General features: G+C 44.1%; 1 protein-coding gene and 1 long non-coding RNA gene across 4 annotated transcripts in view; one reads left to right on the top strand and one right to left on the bottom strand.

Annotated features, from left to right (window-relative positions):
* Positions 1-2,076, top strand: part of LOC122563753 — a 19,773-nt gene extending 17,697 nt beyond the window's left edge. Inside the window, exon 3 of the long non-coding RNA XR_006315716.1 lies at positions 1,771-2,076. This is a non-coding gene — a long non-coding RNA (uncharacterized LOC122563753). The remainder of the gene's footprint in view (positions 1-1,770) is intronic.
* Positions 2,077-9,443: 7,367 nt separating this feature from the next.
* Positions 9,444-12,339, bottom strand: LOC122563447 (U7 snRNA-associated Sm-like protein LSm10). Of its 3 annotated transcripts, none has more exons than XM_043717181.1 (3): positions 12,243-12,339; positions 11,413-11,494; positions 9,444-10,897 (listed from the first exon to the last, which is right to left on the bottom strand). In XM_043717181.1, the coding sequence occupies exon 3, from the start codon at positions 10,822-10,824 to the stop codon at positions 10,459-10,461; it is 366 nt and encodes a 121-aa protein (XP_043573116.1). In that variant the 5' UTR covers positions 10,825-10,897; positions 11,413-11,494; positions 12,243-12,339; the 3' UTR covers positions 9,444-10,458. The 3 variants fall into 3 exon arrangements, with proteins under 3 accessions (XP_043573116.1, XP_043573117.1, XP_043573118.1); XM_043717182.1 differs by lacking the exon at positions 12,243-12,339 and adding an exon at positions 12,085-12,214; XM_043717183.1 differs by lacking the exons at positions 11,413-11,494; positions 12,243-12,339 and adding an exon at positions 12,085-12,216.
* Positions 12,340-22,734: the final 10,395 nt, after the last annotated feature.

The raw sequence follows: 22,734 nt of genomic DNA, 5'->3' as shown, positions 1-22,734 counted from the left end.
GGCAGATGTTTGCAGGTAAAGGGATGGCTGGAAAATGAGAAACCTTCAGAAATGAGATAACGAGAATCCAGAAAAAGTATATTCCTGTAAGGGTGAAAGGAAAGGCTGGTAGCTATAGGGAATGCTGGATGACTAAAGAAATTGAGGGTTTGGTTAAGAAAAAGAAGGAAGCAAATGTAAGGTACAGACAGGATAGATCGAGTGAATCCTTAGAAGAGTATAAAGGCAGTAGGAGCATACTTAAGAGGGAAATCAGGAGGGCAAAAAGGGGACATGAAATAACTTTGGCAAATAGAATTAAGGAGAATCCAAATGGTTTTTACAAATATATTAAGGACAAAAGGATAACCAGGGAGAGAATAGGGCCCCTCAAAGATCAGCAAGGCAGCCTTTGAGGAGCCACAGAAAATGGGGGAGATACTAAATTAATATTTTGCATCAGTATTTACTATGTAAAAGGATATGGAAGATATAGACTGTAGGGAAATATAGACTGTAGGGACTGTAGGGTGACATCTTGCAAAATGTCCATATTACAGAGAAGGATGGGCTGGATGTCTTGAAACGCATAAAGGTGAATAAATCCCTAGGACCTGATCAGGTGTACCCTAGAACTCTGTGGGAAGCTCAAGAAGTAATTGCTGGGTCTCTTGCTGAGATATTTGTATCATCGATAGTCACAGGTGAGGTGCTGGAAGACTGAAGGTTGGCAAACATGGTGCCACTGTTTAAGAAGGGTGGTAAAGACAAGCCAGGGAACTATAGACCGGTGAGCCTGACCCCCATCCTCCCAGCTGTTTAACTGTCTGTATCATTTATGACTGCAAATGGCAGAACTGCAAGATTTTAACCCGGGAATGTACATGAAGTTAGGATTGGCTTGATTTGTTGATAGTTCCGTCAGTAGCACGTAACATAGGTCAAACTCATCCAGAGTAAATCTCATTACCTCAGACATAGTGCATGAGGCAAAGATGATGCAACAATATGATGCCACAGATTTGAAGGAAGATAAAGCAGCATTCCATAATTTTTCAAAACCATTGACAATTGGTAGTGTAAACAAATGTTTTCCAAAATCCCAGCCCCTCTACCAAGACACATGGGCACTTTTTTTAAAGTAAATGTATCATGGTGTATGCAGCTAAAACAAGTCAGTTGGTTGAATATGCATGATATAACTGGCTACTTACAAAGATCCAAGTGTCTGATAGCCTGACGATCCTCAGTCAGCACATTCCAAACCCATAACCACTTCCATCCAGTTGGACAAGGGCAGTTGACCTAGTAAAACACCACTGCTTGTATGTTCCCTCCCAGCCACTCACCATCCTGACTTGGAAATATATTACTGTTCCTTCACTGGTGCTGGGTCAAAATCCTGGAATTCTCTCTCAAATGGCATTGTGGTCAACCCACAGCAAGCGGACTGCGGTGGTTCAAGAAAGCAGCTCTCCACCACCTTTCTCAAGGGCAACTGGAGGTGGGCAGTAAATGCTGGCCAGCCAACAACACCCACATCCCATGAATGAACAAATAAATCATCTTTCTGTGCCCTACCTCACATATGAGGAGCTGCCTGTAGAAACCGTAGTTAGCATATCAGACCAGGGAAGCTGAAATAAAAGCACTTTATAAGGGTGAGGGAAAAGACCTTTTTAGGAGAAAACACACTGTGGAGCTCACAACGGCTGTGGCCCACATGGATATATTTGACAGAATCCTTGGAGTCACTAGAGTCTTTAACTGTTCATTTTTGTGTTTAAACAGGAACTGACCTTGTAGATCCAGGATATGCCCAGCCGTCAATGGGTAGATTTTAAGGAACATCTTAAAGGAGACTTTTAAAATGGAGAGAATTCCAAGTTCCTAAATGAAATACAATGTACTTGATATCCAAATTATCGTACTTTCTTTACAATCTTCAGAGATAATATAGTGTCAGTGAAAAGAATGTGCTCACACTAATTCACATTAAAAGTGAATTCTCCCACTTTGTGAAAATATATTCATGGCATGTGGGTGCTGCTGGCTGAACCAGTTTTCTTTATTTACAGGATGAGGGCATTGCTGACTAGGCCAGCATTTATTGCCCATCCCTAATTGCCCAGAGGGTAATTTAAAGTCAACCACATTGCTGTGGATCTGGAGTCACATGTAGTCCAGACGAGGGAAGAGTGGCATTTTCCCTCCCTAAAGGACATTAGTGAACCAGATGGGTTTTTCCAACAATCATTCATGGTGATTGTCAGATGTTTAATTCCATATTTTTTTAAAAATTAAATTAAAATTCCACCATCAGCTATGGAGAAATTTGAATCCAGGTTCCCCAAACATTCCCTAGGTCCCTGGATTAACAGTCCAGCGATAATACCACAAGGCCATTGCCTCCCATGACTATTATGTATTTATTACTCATTCTGAACTGCCTTGGAGAAGACATTTATGTATCTTAATATTTTTCTATAATTTTGAAAATCAATAAAGTATTCGGAGAAAAAGAAAATACTGTTCAATGATTTTTTTTTTCCCATGTTGCTCACAACAGCGTATATGAAATTACCTTTGAATTTCTGGAGACCCAATGGGAATTCTGGAAGATTGGCACCTCCAGTAACTCTCTGTGGGTGCTTGGGTGTCTGTTAAATGTCAGGCAAGTATGCATTAGTGTACATCATTGGGATTGCTGTGTGACAAGGTTGCACAACAAGCCCTGTGATGTTCAGCATATTAGTGTCTTAGCTTTTAATAAGATGCAGAGTGATTTGTAAATAACTCGCTCTGCATCCTTGGTTAAACGGCTGGCATTATAAATATGTGCACCCACCCCATCTGGATTCTGACTACTCTACATTAGTTCTTTAAGTTCTCTCACTGTTTAACAAGCTGTTGAATAAATATTCAGCACCAGTGCTGTGTAGAACATGGCTGAAGAATCAGAGTTATAAAGCATGAAAACAAACCCTTGAGTCCAACTTGTTCCTGCCAACCAGATATCCTAAACTGATCGAGACCCATTTGCCAGCATTTGGCCCACATCTCTCTGAACTCTTCCTGTTTATGTACCCATCCACATGTTTTTTAAATGTTGTAGGTATACCTGCCTCCACCATCTCCTTGTGGCAGCTCATTTCATACCCACCATCAGCTATGGAGAAATTTCATACATGACCCTCTGTGTGAAAAAATTGTCCCTTAGGTCTCTGTTAAATCTTTCCCCTCTCACTTTAAACCTCTGCCCTTGAGATTTGTACTTCCCTATCCTGGGGGAAAACACCTTGGCTATTCAACCTATCCGTGCCTCTCATGATTTTATAAACCTCAACAAGGTCAACTCTCAGTCTTTGGATCTCCAGGGAAAAACACAGCCTATTCAGCCTCTCCCTATCTTTCAAACCCTCCAAATCTAACAATATCCTTGTCAATCTTTTTTGAACCCTTTCAGGTTTAACAACATCTTTCTAATAACAAGGAGACCAGAATTGAACACAACATTCTAAAAGTGGCTTCACCAATATCCTGTACAGCCTAATTCCAAGGTGGCACTGATACAGGGAAAATCTTTGTGAGATCTCTGCAGTAGATCTTATTCTCACACTTCTGCACTTTTAATCCTCAATTCTAAGTCTGTCAAAACAACTAACATATTCTCTTAAATCGATACACTGCCCAACAGATTCAAGAACAGCTTCTCTGCTGTTTATTAGACTTCTGAATGGATTTCTCTAATTTCAAATCCAAAGTTGATCTTGCTTTTTGTGCACCTTCTTTGCAGCTGTAACTTTATTTCCTCACTCTGTTCAATCACCCAAAGATCTTTGTACATTATGATCTGCCTGTTCTGCACACAAAACAAAACTTCACTGTGCCTAGGTACATGTGACAACAATAAACCAAATCATAGCCGCAACATGACTCTCAACTCCTATACAGAGAAACCTCAATTATCCGGCACTTAATTATCCGAATTTCAGATTATCCAAATAAAATTGCAAGATCCCGATGCTTGGCTAAACTGTGTTATCCGGCATTCGATTATCTGAACAAAATACTGTACGCTCATGTCATTCAGATAATCGAGGTTCCTCTGTACTCGGTGCACTGACCAATGAAGGCAAGTATGCCAAATACTGCCTTAAACACCCTACAGCTCCACTTTCGAGGAACCGTGCACCTGCACCCTTAGGACTTTTTGTTTGCCAATGCTCCCCAGTACACTACCTTTAAGTGTATAAGTCATATTGCACCAAAATGCAACACCTTGCATTTATCTAAATTAAACTTCACCTGCCACTCAGCCCATTGGCCTGTCTGATCAATCTCCCATTGTTCTCTGAGATAGCCTTCTTCACTGTCCTTGACACCGTCAATTTTGGTGTCACCTGTAAACTTAATAATCATAACTCCTATGTACTCATCCAAATCATTTATATAAATGACAAGACAGTGGACCCAGCACTGATCCTGAGGCACACGACCAATCACAGACCTATGGTCTGAAAATCCACACCCTTTGTCTCCTTTCTTAAAACCAATTTTGTATCCAACTGGCTAGCTTTCCTTGGATTTTTACTGCTAACCAGTCCACCATCTGGCTTGCTACCGTATTGATGTCTACCTTTCTGCCTTCAAACTTCTTTGTACCTCTTCAAAAATCTCAATCAAGTTACTGACATGATTTCCCACGCACAGAGCATTGTTGCTATCCCTAATTAGTCCTTGCCTTTCTCCCCTTTGAAGCCGCCTTCTCCTTTTCACCGCATCTTAGCAGCACCCTCCCTAACAGCATGTCTCTCCTCCCACCATTGTAGCCTTTCTGGCCAGGCCACCTCACCTCTTCCCAGCACCACAATTCTGGTTTCTTGTTCATCTTTTGGCCCTTCATCTCCACTACTCACTTTCTCACTGCTTCTCCTTTATCTGTCCAATTGGTCTTATTGAATCAGTGTAATACAGCATGGAAACAGGCCCTTTGACTGAAACTGGTCCATGCTGACTATAGTGCCCACTCAGCTAGTTCTAATTGCCCACATATGAACCAGATCCCTCTAAACACTTCCCATCCATGTACATATTCAAATGTTTTTTAAATGTTGCTATTGTACCTGTCAGAACCACTTTCTCTGGCAGACCATGTACTACTCTCTACATGAAGAAGTTGCCTCTCAGGTCCTCCTTGAATCTATAACCTCTCACCTTAAACCTATGCGCTCTAGTTTTCAATTCCCCATCCCTGCGAAAAAGACTATCTGCATTCATCCTATCGATGTCCCTCATGATTTTATACACTTCGATAAGTCAACCCTTGTTCTCCTACGTGCCAAGGAATAAAATCCTATCCTGGCCAACCTTTGCCTTTTAACTCCTGGCAACAGCTTCATAAATCTTCTTTGCACTCTTTCCAGTTTAACTATGACTTTCCTGTGACAGGGTAGCCAAAACTGTACACAATACTCCCAAGTGTAGCCTTACCAATGACTTATACAACTGTAACATAACGTCCTAACTCCTATATTCAACGTGGAGGAGCTGGTGTTGGACTGGGGTGGACAAAGTTAAAAATCACACAACACTAGGTTATAGTCCAACAGGTTTATTTGGAAGCACTAGCTTTCAGAGTGCTGCTTCATCAGGTGGTTGTGGATCATAAGACACAATTTACAGCAAAAGATTACAGTGTCATGCAACTAAATGATATATTGAACAACCCTGGATTGTTGTTAGGTGTTTCATCTTTTAGAATGGGTTGCAGGTTTCAGTTCATTCATATGTAAATCCTAGAATGCCTTTTAAGTCACCCGCACAACAATCATCAGACAGGGGTGTTCCCTCCCAGTCAGGAAACACTTCAGTGGTCAGGAACATTCGGCCTCGGATCTTCGGGTGACCATCCTACAAGGCGGAGTTTGGAATAGGCAACAAACCAAAGTGGTCGAGCAGAGGCCGATGGCCAAATTCGGTAACCAAGAGGAGGGTCTCAACCGGGACCTTGGATTCATGTCACACTACAGGTGACCCCACTACATTATACACACTCTCTCTCACACACATTCACTCAGATTCTCTCTCATACACACGCTTTCTCTTATAAACATACATACACCCCCACCCCTCGCACATACCCTCTCACAGGCTTATACTCCATCACTCCCACACACACACACTTTACCAAGCTTTCTCACAGGCACTCACACTCACTCTCTGTCATGCGCGCGCACACACACACACACACACACGTCTGTGGGGTGAATTGTATTTGTAGAATTCTATTTGCCCACTTCCCATCTTATCAAGATCTCTGTAATTTCTGATAACCTTCTTACCTATCAGTGATACCTCCTAATTTTGTATCATCTGCAAACTTACTATTCATCCCTAGTACATTCACATCCTGATCATTAATGTAGGTAAGAAAGGTCCCAGCACCGACCCCAGCACACTACTAGTCTCAGGCCTCCAGTCTGAGAAACGACCTTCACCCTTTGCTTCCTACCATAGAGCTAATTTTGAATTCTATTAGCTAGCTCTCCCTGTATCCCACGTGACCTAACCTTCATGACTAGCCTGCCATGTATGACCTTGTCAAAGGCCTTACTAAAGTCCATGTAGACGACATCCACTGCCCTACCCTGCTCTATCACTTTGGTTACCTCTTCAAAAATCTCTAAAAGATTTGTCAGACCTGACATCCTGCATACAAATCCCTGCTAACTATTCCTAATCAGACCTTGACTATCCAAATGTTGGTTGATCCTGTCCCCCAATATCCTCTCCAACAATTTGCTACCACTGATGTCATGCTCACTGGCCTGTAGCCACCCTCCAGTCTTTCAAAGCTTCACCAGTGGTTAAAGATGAAGCAAGAATTACTGCAAGGGCCTCCACGTTTTCTTCCCTAGCCTCCCACAACATCTGAAGATGGACCTGATGAGGTCCAGGGGATTTATCCACCTTAATGCACCGTAAGGCTGCAAACACCTCCTCTCTGGTAATATGTATGCAGTCAAAAACATCCCCCACTTGTTTCCCTTATTTCCTTAGCATCCCCGATTCTCTCCTCAGTAAACAGAGGAGAAATATTCAATAAACGTCTCCCCCATCTCCCGTGGCTCCACACAGACAGCCATGCTGATCTTTAAGGGGGCCTATTCTCTCCCTAGCCTTTTACTCTCAATATGACTACAGTACCTCTTGGGAATATCTTTAACCTTAACTGCCAGATCCATCTCTTACCCTCTTTTAGCTCCTCTGATTTCCCTCTTAAGTGCGCTCCTATACTTTTTATAGTTATCTTGGGATTCACTTGAGCCTGATAGCTTAAACCTAATGTATGCATTCTTCTTAGTCCTGACCAAAGCCTCAATATCCCTAAACCTCCAGCATCTTCCTTCACCCTTCTCTCTCTTTGGGCTCTTATCTCCACCTATTGTTTACTCCTTACACCCCTCCCCCACCCTATTTTTTTGCATAAACAACCCTTTCCTAGCTACCATCTGAAGAAGGGCCAATGGACCTGAAACATTGACTCTGATTTCTCTCCACAGATGCTGCCGGACCCGCTGAGCTTTATCCAGCAAGTTCTGTTTTTGTTTCTGATTTACAGCATCCACAGTTCTTTTGATTTTTTTATGAAGTTAGTGTTGGTGATTTAAGAAAACTACTGAGAAATTAGATGTGGTAAAACAAAAAAACCAATGGGGTTTATTAAAGTGGTAAAGGAGATCCCATTGGAAGTTGAAGAGCCTGGTCAAAGGTTGGTTAATATGAGAGTACTAGATCTCTTAAAAGAATTTACTTATGTGGATAAGGTTTACTCTTGCACAAGGAGTAGGTAAAGAAATTAAAATTTTAAGAGATACAGGGGCAGGTCAATGTGCAAGAACGTACTTTGGAAGGAGCATTGCCAGAAAAGGTGGTAATAAGTTGAATCTATGGTGAGAAAATGAGTGCTGGAGCTTGGAGAGTCGGGTGAAGTGGAGGTCACAGAACACGCTGGAAGATCAAGAGCAAGGGGGCGGTAAGAACACACAGTTCTTTTATAACTCTCCCTTCAGCAGTACCTCACAAACCCACAACATCTACCACTTAGAAGAACAAGTGCAGATTGTTGTAAAGGTATTAGTAGTGATCTTTCAGGAAACACTGGAGTCAGGGAGGGTGCCAAAGGACTGGAAAACCGGCAATGTAACACCCTCGTTTAAGAAGAGGGAGGAAGCTATAGTCCAGTTAGCATGAACTTGGTTGTTGGTAAGATTTTAGAGCCCATTATTAAGACTGAGATTGCGGAGTAAATGGAATGCATGGTAAAATAAGGCTGAGTCAGTATGGTTTCAAGGGGCAGTCATGCCTGACACATCTGTTAAAATTATTTGAGATGGTAACAAGAGCTAATGGGCGTGATTCGATTTCCAAATATATGCTGCTAAATAAGACAGAGTAATTGGTGTTAGTAGCAGGTGAGAATGGTGCAGCAGACTCAATCGGCTAAAGGACCTAATTCTGCTCCTATATCTTATGGTCTACTAGCACCGGGAGTATAACTAACTCAAGGTCAATGCAGTAACTGACCACCACTTTCTCAAGGGAAATTAGAAATCAACAATAAATACTAGCTTTGTCAACAATTTAGGGATGACTAAGAAAGACTAGTTCTACACTAACTGAAAATGCACCCAACTTATTGTGAACACCTACAACATAAGATTTACTCTTAAAAACCAGGCACTGTCTCAGAGTCTGGTTGGAGAAGGATGCCTTTCCCTCCAGTGAGAAGGCGACCTTCCTGTCCCACATTACCCAAAACCTAAGTCATCACAATGTATTTACAAGCAGAATCACCCTTTTTGGGAATGAGAAAAGAATTGATACAAGTTTGTGTTTAGATACAAGTATGTACAGTGACTTCAGAATTATTATGGTTGCTCAGCACAGTCATTGGGTTAGCAGTGCTTGCTATCAGCTGAATTAAATGTTCACACTTTCAACAAACACTTAAGATTCTGTCCTTGCCAACATGAACTCTGGATTCGGTTCTCTACCACATGACTGAAAGGGAGGTACACATGGACATGATATTCACTTTTAGTGGGGTTCAATTTTAAAAGAAGAGATTCATACAAACTTTTGTTATATTTAATTATCAGTATGGATGTGAATGGCCTGTAGTATAATGGTAGTGACTGCAATGGAGTAAGTACCAGGTTGTGGGAGCATTTTCTTCTGCCATTCATTCTATTTACAATGCACTGTTTGGAAAGGTGACACACCAGTGACAATACTTACCATTACCACCTACTATGATCAGCATTTGTTTCAAATACACATGGATCTTGCTGACCTACACAATAGGCAGACAGAAACCATGGACATGGCGGCACTGGCTCTTAAGAAATCCAATCAATTATCCAATCACCTATTAGGAGCACAGACATAAACACAGCGGCAATGTTTGTGATAGCACTTGTATTTGTATATCATCCTTCCACATCTCAAAGATAACTTAGAATGCATCTGAAGAAATACATGGAATTTGAAGTGCAAGTCACTGATCTGTTGTGGGATGTAGCAGCTGTTCAACACAGCAAGATTCCAAGATAAAATCAATGTTTATGTAGAATCTGTACAGGAACTAGTAATTTCCATTCTTCCAAAACTGCCAAGGGAGCTGAACTGGCACAATGACCACTGAAACAGCTGATACTGTGGTATGATGTTTCAAAGATGGTAACTCCAACAACACAGCTCCCTCTCAGTACTGCTCTGGAATTCAACTGACCCACCCATTCCTCACTGGAGTGCGAAGCTTCCAACATGGTAATAAGGATTGCAGCCATTCTTGCCAAGCATATCAGACCAACTGGGCAGGCAAATCCCACAGTGACCAGTCACCATACTCCACTAAGCCCTGATGTCCAGTGCCCAAACACCACACTGTCCTGATAGCCACACCCTAAACACAAATCACTCCTGATCACCACACTCCCCAAACGTCACTGAATCCAGATATCAACTCCAGTCCCATGCAATACCCCCAAATCAGATGCCCACTCTCCAGCCCTGATATCCACTCTCTCCAAACACCACCCAATTTGACTATCTAATTACCCTGAAAAAAAGCAATCAGTTCACATACCCAACACCATCCCCCTCCCCCTCCCCCCACCAAAACATCAAGTTTGGATAACCAAGCCTCCAGTGCACAGTCATTATATTCACACACAAAACCCCAAACACCAGTCATGGTATCCACCCCTCCACACACCACTTAGTCCTGTTAATCAGTCTCTCAAACACTACAGTCCTCATATTCCCCACCCACTCCTGATGTCCACACTTGCCATATACCATCCAGTCCTCATACACCCCAAACACTGCACTGTCCAAACCCCAACATCACCGAGTTCTGACATTATCCTTTATGTCCCACATGCATCACTGAGCTGTGATGGCACATCATTGCTACTTTTTTGATGGAAATTCTCTTCTCCCTCGACCTTTCCCTCCAAAGTTACGCACTTGGTGGATTTTCTGCAGTTGGCTCTGAACAGTCTCAATTATATCAATCTCATCTGGGATGTGAACATAACGTACATTTCTGCCAGTCACAAAGAAGTCATCCAAGTTCGACACTCTGCCCTGTCTATCAGTATATGTAACCTCAGCTAGCCGGATGTTCATGAATGCATCAACGTTCACAAAGCGACCCTTCACGGAGCTCTCGTCCCTAAGCTCCACAGTGGTAACATGATTATGTATCCCCTGGAGAAGTATGATGAGGCTGTTCTCTGCAATTGTTCGTTCTTTAATGGAATGGCTCAATGCCATAATGTTGACTCATAAACTCTATTCAGTTGATAGATGAGTACCAGGCCTAACTCAGGGACTCCAGACGGCAGAACTGCATGGAAAAAAGAAACAGATCATGGAGAGTTTTCATCTAATACCCATTAATTTCAATTTTGTCAGATCGCACTGATGAGGAGAAATTGAGGACTGCAGATACTGGAGCTCAGAGTCGAGAGTGTAGTGCTAGGAAAGCACAGCAGGTCAGGCAGCATCCAAGGAGACAGGTCAGCTTCTTGCGGATTGTTTCAGAGAACATATCTGGAACACCCGCACCCACCACCTTGTGCCTGAACACTTCAACTCTCCCTCCCATTTAGTCAAGGGCAAACAGATCCTGGATTAGTGGTGCTGGAAGAGTACAGCAGTTCAGGCAGCATCTGAGGACTGGCAAAATCCGAGGACAGGCAAAATCGACGTTTTGGGCAAAAGCCCTTCATTATTCCTGATGAAGGGCTTTTGCCTGAAATGTCGATTTTACTGCTCCTCGGATGCTGCCTGAACTGCTGTGCTCTTCCAGCACCACTAATCCAGAATCTGGTTTCCAGCATCTGCAGTCATTGTTTTTACCTTCCAAACAGATCCTGGGCCTTGTCTACCGCCAAACCACCCGATGCCTGGAGGAGGAACATGTCATATTCCGTGTTGGGACCTGCAACCACACGGGATAAATGTGAATTTCAACAGCTTCCTCATCCTGCCCCTCTGTGCTTTTCCAGCACTACACTCCCAGGTCGCACGGATGGCCAATTTCTGCCTTAATTTCAAGGGTGATGACTGTCACCCTCCTCAGCCCGCACATATGTTCGAGCTGGCTGTATAAATTCAGCAGCCTCGCGGAACACAAGCTCAAAAGTCACACCACGCCTGGTTACAGTCCAACAGGTTTATTTGAAATCACAAGCTTTCAGAGCGCCGCCCCTTCGTCAGGAGACGTCTGCTAAGGGGCAGTGCCCCAAAAACTTGTGCCCTTGTGCACTTGTGCACTTGTGCCAGTGCCCCAAAAACTAAGGGGCAGTGCCCCAAAAACTGGCGACTTAAAATAAACCTGCTGGACTGTAAACTGTGCTGTGACCTCTGACCTTGTAAACCCCAGTGCAACACAAGCTGAGCAAAGTGGTTCAGGGGTTATTCAGCCTCACCACGATCTAGAGAACCCGACACTTGCTGATTTCCAAAGGAGCTGGGATCTGAATTTGTCCTCAAGGGGCCCCACTGTGGCCATTCAGCCCATTCACTTACAGACAGGGAGCGGGCACCGATGTTACAAAGGGATGCTCACTCCACCCCACACTGCTCCCCGGGGCCAGGGGGACGGGGGCAGCGGACAGCCCGGGGTGAGGGGTCCCGGGTCCCCGTCCCCGTCCCGTGCAGCATCAACTCTCCGCCGAACCACTCACCGCTCCCCGCAGGCAGCCTCTCTCAGAAGGGCCCCGTCTCCCAGGTAACGGCAACTTCCGCCTCGAGGCCGGTGGGCGGGGTAGTAAGCGGATGTACGTGCCCAGGGTCGCCCCGCCCCGCCCCGGTGACGCAATGGGACAAGTACCCGGAAGCTGGAGCACGTGGTGGTGCTGGCCACGTGCCTCAGAACAGGCTGAGTGAGGGAGGGAGCTAACTCAGAATAACCCATAGAAAGGCAGGCCAGATAACTTAGACCAACTCGACCGACCCAGAGCAAAGTTTTATCTGCACTGGAAATTCACTGGAGGAATTCTTTTTTATATGAATGTGAAATATACTATTAATTAATGTTAATATCCACCATATCCACCAACAACATTTGCATTACAAAATTTATGTTGCAGCATCTCCTTTTCCACTTGGGATCCCCACAGCCTTTAAGAATTCCATATCAAGCTCAATAATTTTAGGGCCTGAGCACCTTCCCCTTTGTCTTTATGCAAACTCCCACAAACCAGGCCTCGTCAATACACAGGCTACTACCACAGACAACCTATTGTCAGCCACCAATGGTCCCCAGTAGCAGTTATTGATTTTACCATTCTGATCTTTCCCCATTCTGCTGCCCTTTTATTCTCTCACCCTAGGTTCATCCATTGTTTGCTTCTCTCCCAACCCCACCCAATCTTCAGCATACAGTCATTTGTCTGTATCCATGAGGGTTCCGTTCCCGAGAACCCCTGCAAATGATGACATTAGTGAGTGCAGACCTTGTTTAAAAATAGGTTAAAAGCTGTGATATTGACTTGTTGTTACTTAGTTTTGGGGCAGATAGGTGAATGTACTGTATAGGTAAAAACAATGACTGCAGATGCTGGAAACCAGATTCTGGATTAGTGGTGCTGGAAGAGCACAGCAGTTCAGGCAGCATCCGAGGAGCAGTAAAATTGAGCAGTAAAATACAGAATGTACTGTATATACTTTTCCAAGCTAAAATCAGTGATGAAGAAGAATCTCTCCACCCAAAATGTTAACTCTGCTTCCTCTCTTGTGAGAACCAAAGCTCACTCACTTCAATAATTTCAGTCCGAGACAAGATCTGAAGCAATCAGTGTGTTTATTATACACTTGCAAGCGTGGTGCCTGAAGTAAGGCACACAGGGTTTAGCAAGTACATATCTTATATAGGATTCACTACTCCAAACCCAGTGCCCATTACTATTGTTTATCTCTTGCCTTATCCAGCCTTGTGCATAACAAAGTACAAGTTTTACTCGGCCATTTCACCACATCCTGCTGTGGCCCATTGTTAGGTATATTCTTCTTCACTACTATCTACTTGCCCCACCTGTGACAATTCCTCCCTTTCCCCAACCATATTGATCCTTATGACCTTTTCATTGGGGTTTGTTTTTGTGTTTTTGCAAAAGTGGGGAACAGATGCTTATAACTACTGCTTGTACAAGCATATCTGGCTTAACCTACATCCTCACAGCACCTTATCTATTTGTCTGTAACATCTACCATTGTTTTGCAGTTACGTTTCATTCAATTCTAGTTCAATGGAGAGCGCAAGAGGCTGCGCTAGAGAGCAGCACCAGGCATACCTTACAAGTATTGAACAACTTCTGGAAGTTCATGTACACACATTAACAACCTTTCCCTCGTCCCCGATATGACCTCTTCAAAAAACTCCAAATATTTAGTTAGACATAATATTTACTTATCAAATCCATGCTGACTGTTCAAAATTGACCCAACTTTTTTTAACTATGACTGTTAATTCTATCCCAAATAATTGTTTCTTGAAGCTTCCCCACCACCTGAATTAAACTGACTGGTCTGTAATTGTATCTTCCACCCTGGAGACTTCCTGCCTCTATTCCTGATGAAGGGCTTTTGCCCGAATCATTGATTTTCCTGCTCCTCGGATGCTGCCTGACCTGCTGTGCTTTTCCAGCACCACTCTGATCTAAACAATTGTATCTTTATGTCCTTTTCTGAACAAGAGCATGATGTTTGAAATTCTGCAGTCCTCCAGTACCACCCCAAAATCCAAGGAAGAACCCTCGAATCTTCAGAGAATGATCATGACTGGAGGTATAATACGCATGGGTGATCATTTCAGCAACAGCCAAAGTGTGGCAGCAGCTGATCAGATATGATGCTGGCCAGTTACAGGGCCTGACTGATTAAATGAACCTGCTTGTGGAAACTCTTTTCCGGGTTTCTTGTGAAATCAAGGTTGCCAACATTGCGAATCATGCTTCGACAGTTGCCAGAGAAATGACTGAATCTGTGGCAAAGCAACTGAGATTGTCACAGGAGAACAATGGCTAAAATTTTCTCATTTTTAGTTGGATAAACTATCTGGTGAAGCCTGACAAGTAGTGTGAGACATCAGAGACAGGCATCAGGAAGCTTGGTGTTGATGTGGAGATGGGTATCAGCACACTAGAGGAGACTGGTTAGCAAGGTTAGATCTCACGGAATACAGGGAGAAGTAGCCATTTGGATACAGACCTGGCTCAAAGGTAGAAGACAGAGGGTGGTAGTGGTGGGTTGCTTTTCAGACTGGAGGCCTGTGACCAGTGGAGTGCCACAAGGATCGGTGCTGGGTCCTCTACTTTTCATCATTTATATAAATGATTTGGATTTGAGCATAAGAGGTACAGTTAGTAAGTTTGCAGATGACACCAAAATTAGAGGTGTAGTGGACAGCGAAGAAGGTTACCTCAGATTACAATGGGATCTTGATCAGATGGGCCAATGGGCTGAGAAGTGGCAGATGGAGTTTAATTTAGATAAATGCAAGGTGCTGCATTTTGGGGAAAACATCTTAGCACGACTTATACACTTAATGGTCAGGTCCGCGGGAGTTTTGCTGAACAAAGAGACCTTGGAGTGCAGGTTCATAGCTCCTTGAAAGTGGATTCACAGGTAGATAGGATAGTGAAGAAGGCGTTTGGTATGCTTTCCTTTATTGGTCAGAGTACTGAATACAGGAGTTAGGAGGTCATGTTGCGGCTATTCAGGACATTGGTTAGGCCACTGTTGGAATATTGCGTACAATTCTGGTCTCCTTCCTAATGAAAAGATGTTATGAAACTTGAAAGGGTTCAGAAAAGATTTACAACACTGTTGCCAGTGTTGGAGGATTTGAGCTATAGGGAGAGGCTAAACAGGCTGGGGCTGTTTTCCCTGGAACATCGGAGGCTGAGGGGGGACCTAAAAGAGGTTTATAAAATCATGAGGGGCATGGAGAGGATAAATAGACAAAGTCTTTTCCCTGGGATGGGGGGAGGCCAGAAATAGAGGGCATAGGTTTAGGGTGTGAGGGGAACGATATAAAAAAGACCTAAGGGGCAACTTTTTCACACAGAAGGTGGTTTGTGTGTGGAATGAGCTGCCAGAGGAAGTGGTGGAGGCTGGTACAATTGCAACATTTGAAAGGCATCTGGATGGGTATATGAATAGGAAGGGTTTGGAGGGATATGGACCAAGTGCTGGCAGGTGGGACTAGATTGGGTTGAGATGTCTGGTCAGCATGGACGGATTGGTCCGAAGGGTCTGTTTCTGTGCTGTACATCTCGATGACTCTATGAGTAGAGATGTGGCCATTCTAGTTAGAAAGAGTCTCCCTTTTAAGTTATGAGAGTGTATTAAAGATATGCTTAAAGCTCTGATACATGGGGGAGAATACAGGATCTTAAATGTTTACTTAAATTTCTAATGGTCCCTATGGTGGACAGATTGCCCAAAGGACCTCCAATAACTTCTTAGCGATTTAAGCGATTAAAGGATTTGTGTGCTGAACTGGGATAGGTAGATGCTTGGAGGCACCTTCATCCTACTGGTAGGGATTTCATGTTCTTCTCAAATCCGCATAAATGCCATACCAGGATTGATCTTTTTTTGATCCTGCAGCGCATTTGGGCTCGATTGCATCATGTACAATTGGCAATATCACTATTTCCAATCACGCCCCAGTGTATTTAACGATTAATAGTAAGGATACTGTGGTAGGCCTGAGGCACTGGCAACTAGACCCCATCATCCTCAAGGTTAGCAAGTTTATTGAATTATTTTCTACTGAGTTCATGGCTTTTTTTAGATATTAATTCAGGCTCAGCCAGTAGCCCATCCATTCTTTGGGAAACAGCTAAAGCCTAAGCTAGAAGGTTGGTTATTTCCTAGTCAGCCAGTAAGAAGCGGCATACAGGTGAGCAGCAATACTTGCTCGAAGTGAATCTGAAAGTAGCTGTAAAGGCTAACTTTGACAGGCCCTCGCTGGTTAAACTGCAGAGGATCACAGTGCTTCGGTCTACACTGAACACTGCTCACACAGCCACACAGCCAAGAAGGAGCTTACGTTTGCAAATCAAAGGCTGTTTGAGCATGGGGATAAGCCGGGCAAGTATCTAGCGTACCTGGCTCAGAAAAGGAGTGCCCCCCGAGCCATTACCTTGATCACAGAGGACACTGGAAATTTAACCCATGATTCTAAAAGGATTAATACAGTATCCCGGAAATGTTACTCTTAACTATACCAGTCTGAAAGTTGTGAGGATGGGTGGCTTAGGCTGAAGACTTTTTTTAAGAATTTGGACCTTCCGGGAGTGAGCCCTGAACAAGAGTGTCTCCTCAATGCCCCATTGTCAGAGCAAGAGGTGCAGGAGGCTGTGAGGCAGCTCCGAATGGTAAAGCACTGGGTCCTGACAGAATCCCCAGTGAGTTAAATAAGGAATTTATAAGTATATTGTCAGGGCCGATGCTTAGTATGTTAAATGACTCACATTGTCGTGGCCTCCTCCCACCATCTAAAAGAGGCGAACATCTCTCTCATCCTTAAAAAAAGGGAAAGCCCCGGAGGACTGTGCATCCTATAGACCCACTTCGCTCCTGAATGTCAACTTCAAAATCCTATCCAAGACTCTGGCATTAAGGCTAGAAACTGTACTGCCCTCCATCATTAAAGAGGATCAGACGGAATTCATAAAAGGTCGAATAATGTCAGGAGATTGCTTATCATAATCCAAGTATGTCAACAGTGATCGGTACAGGGAATGGTGATCTCCTTAGATGTGGAAAAGGCATTTGGCAGGGTCAGGTGGCCATATCATTTTCATACTTTGAAGCAGTTTGGCCTGGGAGAGACCTTCATTAGGTGGGTGGAGGTTTTGTATAGTGATCCTTTTGCTGAGGTCCTCACCGATGGTGGATGGTCAAGCAATTTTAATATTTGTAGGGGCAGTTGACAGGGCTGTCCCTTATCACTGTTGCTGTTTATATTGGTGATCAAACCACTGGCAGAGGCAATATGTAGAGATCCCAATATAATCGCTCCAGACGTAGGGACGAAGTCACATAATATTGCACTGTATTCAGACGACGTTCTTGTCTTCTTATCAAACCCAACAGTCTCAGTACCACACCAGATGCAACGCATCAATTTATTTGGTGGCTTCTCAGGTTATAAGATCAATTTTACGAAGTCAGAGGCCATGCCCATGGGTGGTCTCCCGAGAGTGCCTGATTCTGAGGGCGGATCTCGGTTCCCCTTTAGATGGTTGCGTGAGGGCTTTCTCTACTTAGATATATTTATTACACCCATTTTTGATCAGCTATTTAAAGCCAACTTTGCCCATTTATTCGACAGAATCAAGTAGGATCTTCACAGTTGGGAGGTGCTTCCTCCGATCTCTTGGTTAGGTTGGATAGCCCTCATTAAAATGAACATTCTGCCCCGCCTGTTGTATCCTGTGCAAATGCTTCCTCTGCTTTTTACTAAGCAAATATTCAGAAGACTGAACGGCTGGTTTAGTCCTTTTGTCTGGTATTGCAGGCGGCCCCTAATTACATTGACTAAATTGCAGTTACCTTACAGACTGGGAGGAGTGGGCCTCCCAGATATCAAAAACTATCAGTTACGTTCAGTGCTATCTTACATGAATGATTGGGCCGGGGGGGACCCTCACTCACTTGGGTTGGACATCGAAGCACCTCAGGCAAGTTGCCCCCTTAGTAGCCTGCTGTTCTTAGACAAAATGACGACAGTTAAGGAATATTGTCACAGCCCCAGTAGTCATCAAAACTGTCATGGCATGGAGGTCGATGCATGTGGGGAATACTGCCAAAGCATCATTTTTGACACCCGTAGATGGTACACCGGACTTTCAGACAGGGATAATGGACTCTGGGTTTAAACTATGGGAAGCTAGGGGTCTGTCTTGCCTGGGTGATTTAGTGATTTATTCGAAGGGGACATACTGATGCCTTTTGACCAGTTGACACAGAAATATGAATTGCCCAGTGGGGATCTTTTCCATTTTTTTTCAAATTAGAAATTTCACACAAAAAGAGACCACACTTCTAACTAATTCTTGTAAGTCTGACATAGAGAAGGGGGTTGAGCGCTGAGGGTACACTTTCTGTAACCAATGTTTTGGGAGAGGGTCCCTCAGACGAGTCCAAACAGCTAAGGTATGGGAGAGGGAGCTGGATGTTCAGATTTCTTCTGAAGTATGGGAGGATCTCGATTTGCAACAGGATCCACACTTTGCATTTGAAGATTCTCCACAGGGTCCATTTGGCTCCAGACCGCCTCACTAAATTTAAAGCAGGAGCATCTCCGATGTGTCCAAATGCAAAGTGAGTTTGGGCATGCTCACTCCTTGTCTTTGGTCCTGCCACAGACTGCGGGCATACTGGAGCACTGTGGTAGGTGAAATAGAGAAGGTCTTGGGGACGGAGGTGGAGATGGACCCAGTATCTCTTCTTCTTGGCCTTGTTTATTCACTTCCACACAAAAAAGGCTTTTCAGTATCCTCAATTTCTATGCCAGAAGGAACATTCTATCAGGGTGGGTGTCGGACAATCCCCCGGGGCTGTCGGGCTGGCATAAGCTAGACATGGAGCACATCCCTTTGGATTTTCTTCCAAGTATGGTGCACCATAAAACTGAGAATTTCTATAAGATGGGACAACCCTTTTTGGACTACCTGGGTACAGATGTGTCCGCCTTACTAGCAGGAGCCTTTATATAGCCATAGCAATTCTGTTTAGTGAATCTGGTATCCCAAGTGGAGGAACTACAAACATATGAATATGTATAAATTTATGCGCTCGATGGTAGAGGGCTATTGCTCTGTTTCATTGAGCTGTTATCATTATTATTATTGTTATGATTTCCTTTTTTAAGTTATTAGTTATTACTTATTTATCTATGTAATTAGTGTTTTTTTACATTGGTTTGAATTGTTTGGTTTTTCGAATATTCCGATCGGGTGTATAAGATTCTGAAAGGGGAGGACGAACAGCCAGAAATCGTGTTACACACTGGCACCGATGATATAGCCAGGAAAAGGATCGAGGATATAAAAAGTGATTTCAGGGAATTAGGGTGGAAGCTGCAGAGCAGGGCGAACAGAGTAGTGTTCTCGGGTTTACTACCGGTGCCACGAGATAGCGAGGCGAGGAACAGGGAGTGGGCACAGCTTAATACATGGCTGCGCAGCTGGTGTAGAAGGGAGGGCTTCAGATATGTAGATAATTGGGATGCCTTCTGGGGAAGGTGGGCCCTGTACATGAAGGACCTGAACTGGAAGGGGACCAATGTCCTGGGTGGAAGGTTTGCTCGAGTTGTTCAGGAGGGTTTAAACAAGTATGGCAGGGGGTTGGGAACCTGAGCTGTATACCGGTGGTGAGAGTTGATGGAGCTGAGGCAATAGCAAGAAGTAGACCAGCTAGTGGGAAGGGTTTTTCTGGGAAAGAACCAAGGAATCTGTTAAAGTGTGTTTGCTTTAATGCAAGGAGTATCAGGAATAAAAATGATGAGCTTAGAGCATGGGTTAGTACCTGGTGCTATGATGTTGTGGCCATAACAGAGACGTGGGTTTCTCAGGGGCAGGAATGGTTGCTGGATGTTTCAGGGTTTAGAACATTTCAAAAGAATAGGGAGGGGGGAAAAAGAGGAGGGGGTGTAGCACTGCTAATCAGAGAGGGTATCACAGCTACAGAAGTTACCATTGTCGAGGGTCTGCCTACTGAGTCAGTATGGGTGGAAATTAGGAACAGTAAGGGAGCAGTCACCTCATTAGGGGTTTACTACAGGCCCCCCAGTAGCAGCAGGGAGATTGAAGAAAGCATAGGTCGGCAGATTTTGGAAAAGTGTGAATGTAGTAGAGTTGTAATGGGTGACTTTAACTTTCCCAATACTGATTGGAACCTCCTTCGAGCAGATGGTTTGGAAGGAGCTGTTTTTGTAAGGTGTGTTCAGGAGGGTTTCCTAACTCAGTACGTTGACAGGCCGAATAGGGGAGAGGCCATTTTGGATTTGGTGCTCGGCAATGAGCCGGGGAGGGTGTCAGATCTTGCGGTGGGAGAGCATTTGATGATAGTGACCACAACTGCCTCACATTCTACATAGCTATGGAGAAGGAGAGAAGCAGGCACAATGGGAGGATATTTAATTGGGGAAAAAACAACTATGATACTATCAGATGTGAGTTGGGACGCATGGACTGGGAGCAATTGTTCCATGGAAAGGGCACTATAGACATATGGAGACTGTTTAAGGAACAGTTGTTGCGAGTGATGCATAAATGTGTTCCTCTGAGACAGGCAAGAAGTGGTAAGATAAAGGAACCTTGGATGATGAGAGCGGAGGAGCTTCTTGTCAAAAGAAAGAAGGCAGCTTACGTAAGGTGGAGGAAGCTAGGGTCTTGCTCAGCTCTACAGGATTACAGGCAGGCGAGGAAGGAGCTCAAAAATGATCCGAGGAGAGCCAGGAGGGGACACGAAAAAGGCGTGGCAGGAAGGATTAGGGAGAATCCAAAGGCATTTTACACGTATGTGAGGAATAAGAGAATGATCAAAGAAAGAGTAGGGCCGATCAGGGATAGCATAGGGAACTTATGTATACAGTCTGAGGAGGTAGGGGAAGCCCTAAATTAGTTTTTTTGCTTCTGTCTTTACTAAAGAAAAGGACCTTGTAGTGAATGAAACCATTGAGGAGCAGGTAAGCATGCTGGAACGGATAGAGATTGAGGAAGCTGATGTGCTGAGAATTTTGACAAACATTAAGATTGACAAGTCGCCAGGGCCAGACCAGATTTGTCCTCGGCTGCTTTGGGAAGCGAGAAATGCAATTGTTTTGCCACTTGTGAAGATCTTTGCATCTTTGCTCTCCACCAGAGTTGTACCTGAGGACGAGAGGGAGGCAAATGTAATTCCTCTCTTCAAGAAAGGAAATAGGGAAATCCCCGGCAACTACAGACCAGTCAGTCTCACGTTTGTTGTCTGCAAGGTGTTAGAAAGGATTCTGAGGGATAGGATTTATGACCATCTGGAAGAGCATGGCTTGATTAAAGGCAGTCAGCACGGCTTTGTGAGGGCAGGTCATGCCTCACAAATCTTATTGAGTTCTTTGAGGATGTTACTAGACAAGTCGATGAGGGTCGAGTGGTGGATGTGGTGTATATGGACTTCAGTAAGGCATTTGATAAGGATCCCCATGGTAGGTCAGGAGGAATGGGATACAGGAAAATTTAGCTGTCTGGATACAGAATTGACTGGTCGACAGAAGACGCGAGTGGTAGTTGAAGGAATATAGTGGAAGGAAGGTAGTGCCTGGAAGTCAGTGGTGAGTGGTGTTCCACAGGGCTCTGTTCTTGGGCCTCGTCTCTTTGTAATTTTTATTAATGATTTGGATGAGGAGATTGAAGGATGGGTCAGCAAGTTTGCAGATGACACAAAGGTTGGAGGTGTCGTTGACAGTATAGAGGGCTGTTGTAGGCTGCAGCGGGACATTGACAGGATGCAGAGATGGGCTGAGAGGTGGCAGATGGAGTTCAACCTGGATAAATGCGAGGTGATGCATTTTGGAAGGTCGAATTTGAAAGCTGAGTACAGGATTAAGGATAGGATTCTTGGCAGTGTGGAAGAACAGAGGGATCTTGGTGTGCAGGCACATAGATCCCTTAAAATGGCCACCCAAGTGGACAGGGTTGTTAAGAAAGCATATGGTGTTTTGGCTTTCATTAACAGGGGGAATTGAGTTTAAGAGTCGTGAGATCTTGTTGCAGCTCTATAAAACTTTGATTAGACCGCACTTGGAATACTGCGTCCAGTTCTGGTAGCCCTATTATAAGAAAGATGTGGATGCTTTGGAGAGGGTTCAGAGAAGGTTTACCAGGATGCTGCCTGGACCGGAGGGCTTATCTTATGAAGAGAGGTTGACTGAGCTCGGACTTTTTTCATTGGAGAAAAGGAGGAGAAGAGGGGACCCAATTGAGGTATACAAGATAGTGATAGAGGCATAGATAGAGTCGATAGCCAGAGACTATTTCCCAGGGCAGAAATGACTAAAACGAGGGATCATAGCTTTAAGCTGGTTAGAGGAAAGTATAGAGGGGATGTCAGAGGCAGGTTCTTTACACAGAGAGTTGTGAGAGCATGGAATGCATTGCCAGCAGCAGTTGTGGAAGCAAG

The sequence above is a fragment of the Chiloscyllium plagiosum genome, chromosome 27, assembly GCF_004010195.1.
Source record: "Chiloscyllium plagiosum isolate BGI_BamShark_2017 chromosome 27, ASM401019v2, whole genome shotgun sequence".
Lineage (NCBI taxonomy): Eukaryota > Metazoa > Chordata > Chondrichthyes > Orectolobiformes > Hemiscylliidae > Chiloscyllium > Chiloscyllium plagiosum.
Note: the sequence above shows the minus strand (reverse complement) of the source record. Positions and strands in the feature narration are given on the sequence as shown.

Coding starts and splice junctions, on each gene's coding strand:
- LOC122563447 (XM_043717181.1), bottom strand. CDS start 10,824: ATGGCATTGAGCCATTCCATTAAAGAACGAACAATTGCAGAGAACAGC.